Genomic DNA, 13,169 nt, shown 5'->3' with positions numbered 1-13,169 from the left:
CACACCCAAACACGACCCCCAAATATCACACCAGAGAAGACACTTCACGCTGCGTCCAGACACAGCCCTCTGGCTACCCCAGAACACGGTGCCCCCACAACATCCAACAACGCACTCCAATTCTGCATCAAACGTTGCACCAAACACTACACCCAACAGCCACAAAAACACGCTTTTTTTCCCTCGTGGACAATGGTCCACCTACCAGGAAAGGACAGGTTGAGCCACGAAACACGTGGATCCAGCTGACGAGAATGTAAGCCTGACAGAACGCGTTCTCTGGCCACAGACCGTAGTCAGTAGTCATCATCATCGTCCCATCAGTTGTGCCTCCCTGCACCCCATGCCCAGCAGGACGGACAACGCCCGGGCCTGCGCTGTCCTTACGGTGTCGTCGTGCTCAAGCCCATGGTGACGGCCATCTGTCACTCCATCGCGTGGACGGTCTTTCTCTTTCCCGCTGACCCGCTCCTTTACCAGGCACGGTGCCCTTTTCCAGGGACTGGTCTCTCCTGACCACGTGTCCAAGGTACGTGAGACGAAGCCTCTCCACCCTCACTTCTAAGGAGTCTCTGGCGGTACTTCATCTAAGAGAGATGTGTTTGTCCTTCTGGTCGTTCGCGGTGCCCCCATCGTCTCACCAATGCTGTCACCCGAACACATCCATTCTTCTGAAGTCTGCACTCATATGCAAACGAAGCAGCCGAGAGCGTGGGAGCGGTGGCCGCCTCCTCTCCTTGGGAACTCGGCGAGGTTGTCCACAGGCCTGAGGGCCAGCTGTCCTGTGGGGAGCAGACAGGACGCCCTGACATGTGGGAGGTAGCCCGGCGCAGCAAGGTTCTTTGCTCCAGACAGAGCAGCCCAGGAGGAGTGACCTGCAGCCTTGGCTACTGAATGGAGGGGGGGAAAGGCAGGGCCCCAAGTCCCAGGCCCAGGATGGGCACTAGGAGGGGCAGGATGGCTGCTGTCTGGCTGAAGCCCGGCTTGGTTGGAGGGGGCAAGAAGTACTGTGGTGTAGACGTAGGGGAAACAGATGCCTTTGGATGTCAAGAGGCGATAGATGTGTGTAGACTCGGGAAAGAGAGTGTGCATGTGGGTGGCCCACCCTTGTCTGATAGGGTCATGCTGTGGGGCTGGCATGAGGTTATGACGCTGGGTGCTCGGGTGGGCAGGTCTCAGGGGAGCTTCCAGACCGAGGAAGACTAGGCAGAAAGGCCTGGCTGACTCCTCACAACTAACTCATGGAAACCAGGCGGGGAGGCGGGGGGTGGTTCTGCACCGGGCGGCTCATTTCCAGGTCAGCAGTTCAAAACCACCAGCCCCTGCTCCAGAGAAGGATGAGGCTATCTACTCCGTAAAGAGTCACAGTCTGGGGGGGGAGGGGGCAGCTCCGCCCTGTCCTAGAGGGTCGCTGAGAGTCGGCATTGACTCCACGGCAGGGAGTTCCAAGCCCAGGTCACCAAGAGCCACAGCTGAGATGGCTCCAGCGAGACCCCACCAGGACCTTGACCGACACAGGCACCCAGTGGGCCTGGCTCCGGGGCATCTGTTCTGGGGATGGGCTTCAGGCAAGAGCGGCTCTCAAGAGGTGTTGTCCCAAGGGAGAGTCAGTCTCACGAGGAAGGTCAGCCATTGGGAGGAGGGCCTGGCCAGGGGGCTCCAGAAACGCCCCCACCCTCGAAGGCCTAGACAGGGGCGCTGAGGCCTCTGGGGCAGACCACTCGCTGGGTGCAGGGCCCAGCAGCCAGCCTCTCAGCTGGGAGATCCTCCGCAGAGAAGCAGTGCAGAGTTAGTGCCGTTGCCTTGGCAACTGCTCTGTCCCTTTTCACGGAGGCTCTGTCCCAGGAGGCTGGTCTTAAAGGAGCAGGAAGTGTATTGATTTGCCGGCACCCTGGGGACCCAGGAAGCAGGCAATTCCTGTACACAGCTGGCTGGCTGGGTCCCACGCAGAAGATGGCTGGAAGGTTGTGTATATGGGGTGGGATGGGGGTGTCTGTCCACCAGCCCTGGTAGCTCAGCTGGGATTCCTGGCGCCGGAGGCAGGCAGACCCCGGGCAGCTTCACACCACCCTGAGATTCGCCATGGTTTTCTGGAGGGGACAGCGGTCTGGGCATGCAGCAGAGGCTGGACCTGCCAGCTGAAGGGGTCGACCTGACTGGATTTGAACTGCTGTCTGGAGGGGTCCTGACTCAGAGACACCCTCCCGGACACAGCAGACCCATTCCCAAGAGTCAGCATCACAGAAGCAGACGCCACCTCTTTCCCCCACGCAGAGCAGCCGTGGGTCTGTAATCACTGACTCCTGACCCTCCTCAGCCACCCACTGTCTTTCTTGGTGCATTTGATCCGTAAACAAAGACCCCAGCCCACTGCCCTAAAGGGATGCCAAGCCTGCCGGACAAAGTAGAACTGGCCAGAGGGTTTCTAAGCCTGCACACCTTTTCCAGGGCAAACTGCCCAGCTTTCTCCCGAGGAGTGGATGGTGGTTTCGAACTGTTGACCTTGTGGTTGGCAGCCCGACTTGTAAGCCACTACAATGCCAGGGCTCCTTGAGGGCTCCTTAGGGATGGCTGTAAGTATTCTACATTCTGACAATAAAGGAAGGGGAAATAGAGGGGAGCCACTGGATACTGTCAAAGGTGATACAGAGCCATGCCTGGCTTTTTGTGGGTGATAGCCCCTCTAAATGCTTCCTGCTTGGACCTGGTGGATCTTCTTGGCGTTCACACCTGGCATGCTTGTAGGGGTTTGGAATGGAGTAGGACTGCCTTCTGGGACACACCTCCCCCTCCTGAGAGGAAGGACAATAGGAAACTGAGCAGCCACGTCTCACAAGCCCCGGGCCAGCACTGGACCCAGGCCCCCAGGCTTCTGAAGGTATGTAGAGACGCGCGCGCGGCCACTCTGGACAGTGCCTGGTGTTCTGGGCTTCAGGGTCTTTTCGCTCGTGACCGTTTCCTTTGTATTTTATTGACCCCAATGCAATGGGAGCCAGGGGCTCCCGCCCACCTGTGGGTGTGCCTCACGGTGGTGGCGCGCAGTGGGCGGTGACGGTGGGCGCACTGTCACCAGTGTGTATTTCAGAGACTAGCAGGGTGGCTGAGCGGGTTTTAGTAGTGTCCCGACAGACAGGGAAGAAACACCCTGCGGTCCTCCCATAGAAATGGCTGGTGACTGCCCTGTGGATGGCCAGGGACCACTGTCCAGCAGAGCGCTGAAGGTGAGCCCTGAGATCGGGAGACCCTCAGAATACAGCAGCCCCCGCAGGCCAAGAGCAGACCCGTGATGGTGAGGGTGGCCCAGGACCTGGCGAGTTGACCGGCCCGTGGGGCACACAGTCTCGGGGAGGACGGGTTGGCCAGGCAGCAACGGATATCAGTTCCTATGAGTTCTCAATGTCAAACATCAGTATGGAGGGGTTTCCAAAAAGTGAAATCCATCCCCGCCACAGTGGGAGCTCAGGCCCTTGGGCCCCCAGAGAAAGCAAACTCCGGGCGGCGTTATCGGCCCACATGCACATTTCTCTGCACTGTTCTCCCCGGTGCACCCCATGACACCTCCCCCTGGTAGCACCTGGGGTGCAGAGGCATGGGCCACCCCGAGGCCCGGCCCACCTGCCCAGGAGGCTCAAGGTGCTGGGCTGCTTTCAGAGCCTGGCTTGGCTGTGTACTACACAACAGCCAGGAGGCAGCGGTCGGCCCTGCCCGCCCATTCCACAGGATGCAGTCACCGGGGCTGCAGGCCAGCACTAGACAGCAGCCCTCTAGCTCCAACTAGAGTGTGGGCGGCACCTCTGGGGGCTGGCATGGATGCCCAGGCTAGACCCCCCAGATGCTGCAGGAGCTGGGCCACCCAGGACTCCGGTCTGGGGTCTCTGACTTCAGATGAGCTCTTTCAAGGGCTTTGTTTCAAGGTCGATAACCAAAACCGGGAAACAGCGCCAAGATACGCTTCCACGGACCCACGCATTCTTCCGTTCTCAGGAAACGGGGCCTTGGGGAACTTGGTTCAAAACCTGGAAGATTTCGGGAGAAAATGTGACACACACCCCCTCCCAACTAGCTTCCGGTGGCCCTCGGGGACCAGGCTTGGAGCTCCCTGAGGGTAGAGGAGGGAGAGAGGGAAGGAGTCAGGAGGCCACACCAGCTGGAGGCTGGTTTCAAGGCTGGGGGACTGGGAGGCACAGACAGACTGGCTCTGGACAACTGTCCCCCACCCTCACGGAGAGCTCCTGGCTCAGGTGGGTCTCAGGAAGGGAAGCCAGGCCTTTCAGTCCATCACAGCAGGGGGGCCCACAGGCAGGGACAGGACCAAGGGCCAGACACATGCACCACCTCCCCCAACTTGCCTGCTGGAGTATCGCAGACCCTTCCCCAACAAGCCCCAGGCACATCCTGGGGCTGAACCTCCGTTTATCTGTCAAAGACTCCACGACTTTCCACCCTGGGGTTCCACGCATCATCTGCGCACCGGACCACTCAGCGCCCCTCCATCCGGGTCCCAGGACGCCTAGACAACTCCCTACCCCCCACCCCCACCTGCCCTCACAGCCGAGGCCAGTCGGGATGGCTCTGGCTCCCAGTTAAATTTCTCCCGCCTGGATGATGTCACATCCGCCGCCGGCGGGCCCCTCCCGCGCGTGAGCGTGGCGCGCGGGTCCCTGGCGCACCCCCGCCCTCGCCCCTCCCCAGCAAACTTTTGGCACCCACCGTGGCCGCGAGCGCGCCTCGGTGCTGGGCGGGGACGGCGACGCGGGCGGATACATATGCCGCGCGGAGCCCGGGCCCGGCAGATGCCGCGCGCCGCCGGCTGCGGGTGCTGAGCTCAGGACACGCGCAGCCACGCGCCCGAGCCGCCGCCGCACACCGCGGGCCCTGCGTGCCAGGACGTCGGAGGTGGCCGCGAGACATGCCGCCGGCCCAGAAGCTGCTCAGCCTGCTGCTCCTCACCCTGATGGGCACCGAACTCACCCAAGTACGTGCACACAACGCCATTTTCCTCCAGTCGCCCGCGCCCAGGAGGGGAGCGGCCGGCGCCCGCCGTGCGCCCTGGCCTGGGGCTGGGGGCCGGCCGGAGCGGGGACAGGGGAGGGTGGGGTGCGCAGACCGCCTTGAGTCTGGTGCCGGGTCCAACGCAGCTGCCGGCTGCCCCTCTACTAAGGACCCCTGCCCCACCCCCACTCCCTAAAGGGAAGTTCCCCAGGGCAGCAGGAGGGGTCCCTTTAACTGGTCCTGTCATCTGGGGGTGGGGGGTGTCTCTCAGGGGTGGGGGGGATGGCCGATCCCCCCCACCCCACCCCAGCTCCACAATTTCAGAGGAGGACCAACCACCCAAGTCCCAGCAGCTCACCCACCTCTCCTCCAGAGCCAGTCCCTTTGCTGGACATCGCGCCGGGGAGCGGGGCTCAAGGAAGGCTGCTGGCCAGCAGGGCTTGTGGAGTGGGGAAGGGGAGGGGGGCCGCTGTCTGTCTGTCGCGTGGTGGGCTCCTGTGAGGGGCTTGGGTTTGGGGCCCATGCTCAGTGTGAATTGCGAGGGACATCTATCCAGCTGTGCATGCTGGTGCCTGCAGCCCGCTCTCTCGGTGGCCGGTCGTGTGCCCACAGAGTGCCAGTCACCTCTCTGCTTCTCGGGAGGGTGTTCTCCATTTTCAGTGCCCCTCAGAGCAGGCCAGCCCCGGGAGGCAGGGAGAAGCGGCCTTTGTGTGAGGGGCTTGGGACTGTTCCTTGGGCAGCAGGCTGCTGGACAAAGCCTGCCAGTTTTGGAGCCGGGCTGCCCAGGAGTGACATTAAAATGTCCTTTGCAGTGGCGCCACTGTGCCCTGATCTGAGCTGCGGGTCCAAGAGGAGCAAGGGCGGCCATCTGCCCCCAGCCCCTCCCTCCTTCCCTCCTTCCTTCCTCACCTCCTCCCCCAGCTATCCCTGCGCCCCTCCCTCTCCGCGTGCAAGAGGAAACAAAGGGGAGAAGACAGGGAACAGGCTCCCCTTGTTTTGCCTTGAAGCCCTTGCTGTGCCGGACCCTGAAGCGGGACCCCCAACCCCCGGGTCTGGAAGGGGCTCAGAGCCCCCTTCCCAGGCACTGTGAGTTCTCAGAGAGCGAGCAGGCACCCTCCTTACCACAGGGGAAGCCTGACTGAGGGTGGGGGCTGGGCTCCTGTGGACACACACACACACACACACAGGTACGAGTGAACATATGCAGCCAGGACTGGCCAGGGCCCCATTACCTGAACTGACCAGGACTCAGTGTGCCTCCTGGGGACATCTTGGCCAGGTGGGCGCTCGCTCATGCCTGCCCAGAATGGGTGGTCCTGGAAGGGGCTGCCTGAGGGTCCTCCAAGCCCTGAAGGCCTCCTAGCTAGCTGCCACTCACCCCGGAGGCTCTGCTCCCAACCTTCCCCGAGCAGTTCTGTCCCCCACCCTATACCCCCTCGGCCTTTTCAAGGGGCCCCCATTCTTAGGTGAAACTTTTGGTTCAACTTCAATCAGGCGCTTTGTCTGGGTGACCAAAGTGCTGAGCAAGTGCAGCTCAGCCAGCCTGGCACACAGGCCTTCTCAGCCTCCTGCCAGGGCTGCTGGCCACCTTCAGGACCCTGGCCAGCAGCCTGCCCTGGAGCCCTCGCCCGCTGAGCCCAGAGCTGTTCTTTAGGGTTCTGAATTGAGCCCCGATTTCCTGAGAATGTGCCCCTCCCTCTAGGGATAGATGACTCAATCAACTCGTGGGGGCTCAGAGACTTGGCTTCCAAAATCTCTCCGTGGGCGGCCTGTGAGCCCGAGGGGGTTGGCACGCTAGGGACACACTGGAGTGGGTATAACGGCCCCACCTGGTGGTTCCCAGTCCCCTCACTGAGTGGCCCTGCCATCCTGGTCCCACCCAATGGGTCCCACCGTCACGGGTCCGAGTGACTCTGATCTTTATCGGGGGCAGGGAGTAGTGTGGGGCCAGGGCTGGGCTCGGCTCTGAACTGAGAGCTACTTGCGATATTCAGACCCTAGGGCCTTGCCGGCAGGAGCCGGCCCCTTAGCACCAACTGCCCGGTCCCGAGCTGTGGAATCAAACACCCGCCCGGTGCCCAAGAGGGGCTGAGCCCCTTCTGCCTCCCCCACACCTGAAAGGACTTCCCAAGGGACATGGATGCCAGGTGCCAGGACCACTGTGTTTGTGGGCTTGTTGGCTGTGTTGGGAGGTGTTTGGAGACGTGGGCTTTCTACCTGTGCTGGCAGATGGTGGGGCGGGGTGGGGTGGGGTCACTCAGCAGGGCCATCTGTTCGCCCCCCAGCTCACTTACGCTGAGCCCGTCAATCATGGCCCAGCTGCTGATGGACAGCCCACGCCGAGAAGGCTCTCTGCCCACGTGCTCAGTCCTCAGTCGGAAGCAGGCTCCTCGTGGTCTTGCTCCAAGCTTGTCAACACAAGGCTGGCATCTTGTGCTCCGGGACGGGGGTGGGGATGGGGGTGGGGTGGCAGCCAGGGGTCTGGTGGTGTGGTGGGTTAAGCGGCACCCACCAGCTGCTCTGAGAGAAAAAGGTGAGGCAGGGAATGCATCCCCTGGAGGGTCCCTCAGTCCAAGCTAAGACCGTGGCAGTGGGTCTGTTTGTGGGGGCTGAGGGGTGGGGAAGGGAGCATGGTAACAAGCCCCCCAGCTGGGGTGCTGAAGTGTTCAGCTCTCAGCTTTAGGTTGAGGGAGGGGCATGGATGGGGCTGCCCGAGTGCTACATCCACTCTGCCTGCCTGCCTGCCCGCCCGGCCCCGCAGAGGCAGCAGCTGAGGGGGCAAGCCTCTGCTGCCCTGGGCAGGAAGCAGGAAGCAGGAGCCTGGACTCCACCGCCAGCCCCTCCAGGCCCCTCCGGGGTGATCTCAGCGCCTGAGCACCCACCTTTTTAACAGGGCTCTAGGTGGGTCTCTGGAGTAATTCTTGGCAGCAGCCCCCCAATGCTGTCCTAACGTCTGCTCACTCGTCTGTTTTGGTCTGCAAGCTTTTGTTTCCTGGACGCCAGCCAGCGGTGGCCACACTCGGGTGACTCCAGCCCGCCAGCGGTGGCCACACTCGGGTGACCCCAGCTCGCAGTGCGGACCAGGCCATATGGCATCTGGGCCGGTGTGTTCTGTGGGAGCCCTGGGGCTCCCTGTGTGCAGGGCTTAGGGCTGTCTGCACCTTGGGTTCTGAGACCAGGGCTCATCCTGCCCCTGGAGTTAGAGGAAGATTGGGGGAAAGGTGGCCTTTATGTGCTAGAAAGGTGCTAGATATCTTTGCTGCCTCTGTGTCCCCATGCAGGCTGGGGGCAGGCCCTGGGTGGGCTTAGAGCCGCAGACCAGGTCCCAAAGGTTGGCCACTGCATCTGGTGCTCAGTGAGCGAGCGAGGGGTGCTTGTGTCAGCCTGAACGGAGCTCTTCTGTCTGCCTTCCTGGGCCCCAGTCCCTGGAAGACCGTTCCTAGGGGCACCCCATGCAGGTTCCAGCTGGCAGCCAACAGAAATTTCCCTCCAAGCCCATGGCTGGGTGGCTGTTATTTGGCTCTCAAGAAGCATTATTGCGTGGCTTTGTTTTGTCATTGGTTGGCGTCCATTCCGACTCATAGTGACCCCATGCCCAACAGATGGGTCCCCCCACCCCCACCCGTGACCCGGCGCCGTCCTCACCACTGTCCTGTGTGGCTCCATTGCTCCGCGTGTCAGGCCAGCTCCTGGAGGGTACTCCCCCTCGCTGCCCACTCTCTAGAGAAGGGCCCCTCCCGCCCAGTCTGGTGGCACAGTGGGGCAAGCACTCGTCTGCCAGCCGAAGGGGCACTGGTTCAAATCCCCCAGCTGCCCCTCAGGAGAAAGCCAGGGAACCCAGAAAAACACTGTGGGGTGGAATCCGTCTGTCTTAAAGGAGCCCTGGTGGTGCTGTGGTTACATGCTGGTCTGCTAACCAACCGTAAGGTCAGCAGTTTGAAATCGCCAGTCGCTCTGCGGGAGCAAGACAAGGCTTTCTGCTCCCCTAAAGAGTCCCGGCCTCAGAAGCCCCCTGGGGAGCTTCTGCCTGTCCTCTGGGGTCAATGTGCATGAGAATCAACACCATGCTGCCAGCAGCAGCAGTGAGCTCAGCCTGTGGGCCGATCTAGCTGTTCCTGCAGAGGGCTGAGCCGCGGCTGGGCTGCTGGTGCCGTGTGCGGATGATGATGTGGTCAGGGGTCCCGGGGCAGGTGACCCAGGCTCCCCCTGCAGTGAGGCCCAGGGCGTCAAATCTCTTCTCATCCTGGAGTTAGCTAGTTTCTAGCTGAAGACCTCCATCCACTCCCTGGAGCAAATTCAGTGAGAATAAAAACCTAAATATTTCCCAGGCAAGACAAATGGTGGCGCTGCCAGTCTGTGCCTGGGCCACCTGCCTGTGTGCCTTCTGTGCCCCCACCGTCAGCCAGCATCGGTGTGGCGCGCTGGGGTGGTGAAGCCACTGCAGAATGGGGTGGTGGCTGGTGTGGGGTCAGGGTCTCTTGGGGTGCCTAGGATAATGGGGTGGTGGCTGGTCTGGGGGCAGGGTCCCTTGGGGTGCCTAGGACATGCTCCCGTCTGAGCCTGGAGGTGGCCCTATGGAGCCACTGGTCCCATGGAGTGGCAGGAAGCCACTTGGCTACCGGCCTGCACCCTTCCCTCTGGAGGACGTCTGTGGCACCAGGGGAGGTGGGGAAAGGGGGGAGTGCTCTACCTCTGCCACGAGGCTTTCATCGTGTGAAGCCTGGAGTGGCTCCTTCCTCTGGCCCCCCGCCCCCCAGGACACAGGACACAGGGAGGCAGTTTTCCACCCGGGCTTGTCTTCATGACTCCACTTATCAGGCCCATCATCAGTACTAACATCACCGTGGAAAGTCATACAAAACCAATTACTGGCTAAACAGCGTGAGAGGCGTGGCTGGCGGGCGCCGGTGGGCGGCAGCGTGCGCAGCCTGTTGTTTTCTGCTGCTGTCGGCCACCCCACTGTCGGCCACCCCACGGGCAGGAGCTCAGGGCCGGACCGGTGGCCAGGGCTAGCAGCCACCAGGTGGGCGTGCATCAGGCGGCCACAGCCCCTGTCCGTGCTCATACTGATGTGGAGCGCCCGGTCGCCGTCCAGTGAAGTGTCCGGCGAGGAAGCGCAGACCCAAGGTGCCAGCCCCACGCTGTCTGGCACCGGCTCGTGCTCTCCCGAGGAGAGAGGGCAAACGGAACAGGAGAGAGAGCAGCTTGGCTCCCCGAGAACCGGCCGTGGCAGGTGCCCGCTTGCGGGAGCTGCTCTGCCCTCTGCAAGGGGCGTCCGAGAGCCCCACGGGCAGGTCTTCCTGGAGGTGCGACCGCATGCTCTGCCCCCTGGTGACCTTTTAGACTGCACCCAGGGGGGCTGGGGGGAGACATTGTCAGAGCCGACGGGGCGCCTCCCCCCACCCAAGTCCCCTCACCTGGGCAGACAGCCTTCAGGTGTAGGGGTGCCCCTCCAAGGGCCCAGCCTTCGCTTGATGACTTGAGACCCCAGAAATGAGAAGCAAGACGTAAGGGACTCAGTGGGCGGTGTAGCGACGCCCCTGCTTTGTGACATCACCTGTCTGGATGGCACCGCCAGGAGGAATTGCCCTGCTGTGGTCTTTGACCTGGCTCTGCCCAAGGATCCAGGCCTACAGAGGGCTTCCTGCCAGCACCCCTTCCTCGTCTTCTGCGCCCGGATTAGGGCTCGAGATACCAGCCCAGGGAACTGCCGGTGGTGGTGTCCCCTAGTGTCCCCGTGGGAGGGGCGTGGCTTAGCCCGAGGTGTGATCCGTCTGCCACCAAGTCCATCTGCTCTGGATGTGGCAGGGAGCGGTCACCTGTGAGCTCCGTACTGACCTGCCGGTGACATTTCAGACCTGAAGGTCCTCTCAGAGGTGGTGACAGGCTGGACTGAGCGTAGGCCCTGGCCTGGGGTTGACAGCCAGCAGTTCAGCTCCAGCCAGGAGTCTGTGCGTCTTCCCCACACTGGTTGTCCTGACGACCCCCTGCTGCTCGCCTGTGGGGCACACACAGAGCCATAACCTCTCTCGGCTAGCGCATGGGCTGTACCCCGCTGCCTGCAGGCTCCCAGCCCCGCCCGCCACCAGTAGGCAGCCGAGCCAATGGGGACAGTCACTGAGACAGTCAGGGGCCCATCTCACAGACAGCTAAGTGGACGTGCAGAGAAAAGACCCTAGGTCAAGTCCACACCCAGCAGGAGATAGTGCCGCCCAAGTTGTGAGGGGGCCTTGGGGACAGAGGCTGGGCGTGTGCTCTAGTGACGACGTCCCTGGCCAGCACACCTGCAGACCAGAGTTCCACGTGGCTGCTGCCCCAGATGAGGGGCACCAAGAGAGCACATGCTTCAGGCACCACCACCCCAACCCCCCAAGGGGCTGGACTTGAGTCCCCCTGAGGTCACAGACAAGCATGATCTGTCCAGTGCCCTCAGAGGAGGTGACTGATTTTCACGCCGGACTGTACTGCCCCACACCACCAGGGTCTGCTATAGCAACAGTAGCCCCTCTTGGTGGTCTTTGTGAAGAGAGGTGGCTGGGGGTTCTGGGGAGGCATCACATGTCCCCGGGGCCACCTCTCCCAAGGTCCCCCCGGCTGTGGCTGTTCCTAAGAAGCCTTGGTGAGGGCACCTTGCTCCTGTATGAACAGCGACCCTCCTGCTGTGCCAGGTAGGCGGGTGCTATCAGGCACCCATTAGAGGGAGAAACAGAGGCTCCACCTGGGGCTCACAGGGGGCCAAACGCAGCGCACAGCATGACGCTCCCACTCTGGAAGGAGGTCTGAGGTAGAGGAAGGAGCCTGGGGACTCCGTTATATCGAAGGCCCTGCATCCAGCGCTCCTCATCCCCCTTGGGTCCCTCCGGGTCTGTCCTCATTCAGAGCCGCAGCCGTAGGGCTTTCTAGGCGGTGACTCGATGTTTCTCCCACGGAGCCTCGGGGTGGGTTCGAACCGGCGGCCTTTCAGTGAGCCTCGTGCGGGGCGCTGAACCGTTGAGTCTGCCGCATTAGATCAGGGGCTGATGTCCGTGTTTCCGAGCTATTCTGAGACCACCCGGGCGTGGGTCTAGCTGATTAAGTGGTCCTTTGGCTTCTGCAGCAGGGCGCCGTGTGGGTGGTTTGGGCAGACAGGGATGTGGCCTGGAATCTGTGTGAAATATACTTGGGGGGCGGGGCTTGTGCCCACCGGCGGGGCGGACGCCCCTTCCCCAGCCCGCCGTGGGTGTGGCTGGCACTCAGCTCCAAGCCGCGCATCCGCCTGCAGGGCCAGCATGCGCTGCGAGGTGGCGCACTTCCCCAACAGATGGAACTCGCTGGCATCCGACCCAGACCTGCACCTGATCCCTTCAGACCCTTGTCCTTAAGAAAACAAGCTGCAGCTGCAGTAGGGAGACCAGCACCCCGGCCGGGGTCCCCTGGCGGTCAGAGGTCCCTCTCCATCACATAGAAACAACATGGAGATGGAACAGCCTGGAACTGGTGGCCTAGCTTAGAGGGCTGCAGTCGGGACCAGCCCCTCCAGCTGGGGTCCTGCCTTCACAGCCCCTTCCCCACGCTGTCCCCAGGAAGATGATGAATGGGCAGGCGGGAAAGAGCGCCCAGTGACCCCTGTGGTCCCTGCCGCCCATCGGTGGCTCCAGGTGGCTCTCTTCTGGCAGTAACTACAAATTCAGGGCCGGCTGTGTGGCCCAGACAGGCTGCGGCTGACAGAAGAGTCCTGGGTTGGGGCTGAGTGCCACCTGCCACCCAGCCAAGACGCCCAGCCCCGCTGCCCAACCACATGCTTCATCCGTGACACCCCGCCCCCCAACTCCCTGGGGGGGGGGCGCTCCTCGGCTTCCCAGCCCCACACACAGCTGCTGCGGCTGCCCCCGCACCTGGTGCTCCGTCCACGAGGGAAGCCCCTCCCCCAGTCCTGCTACCCTGCTACACTCTTAGAACTTCGAGCCCTTTCCTTCCCTTGCCAGGGAGCTGGAGACCACCCCCTCCCCTCCACCCGGGGCACCTTTCAGCGCCAGCCCAGCGCCTTGGGGCCCCTGCAGGGGACAGTGGGCAGTCTGAGGCCAGAGCGGCCAGTGCGGAGTTGGTCTAGATGTGCAAACATGACCCTCAGAGGGGTCCGCAGAGCACGAGTTGGGGGGTGGTCGTCACCCTAGATATCAGCTACTACCATAGCGGGG

General features: G+C 62.5%; 1 protein-coding gene across 1 annotated transcript in view; it reads left to right on the top strand.

Annotated features, from left to right (window-relative positions):
* The first annotated feature begins 4,780 nt into the window (after positions 1–4,780).
* Positions 4,781–13,169, top strand: part of OLFM1 (olfactomedin 1) — a 34,661-nt gene continuing 26,272 nt past the window's right edge. Inside the window, exon 1 of the mRNA XM_004714443.2 lies at positions 4,781–4,975. Within this exon, the coding sequence (XP_004714500.1) occupies positions 4,910–4,975 (66 nt within the window). The 5' untranslated portion in view covers positions 4,781–4,909. The remainder of the gene's footprint in view (positions 4,976–13,169) is intronic.

This window comes from Echinops telfairi, unplaced genomic scaffold (genome assembly GCF_000313985.2).
Source record: "Echinops telfairi isolate 266 unplaced genomic scaffold, ASM31398v2 ScPeMD7_25;HRSCAF=90, whole genome shotgun sequence".
In the NCBI taxonomy this organism is placed as follows: domain Eukaryota; kingdom Metazoa; phylum Chordata; class Mammalia; order Afrosoricida; family Tenrecidae; genus Echinops; species Echinops telfairi.
Note: the sequence above shows the minus strand (reverse complement) of the source record. Positions and strands in the feature narration are given on the sequence as shown.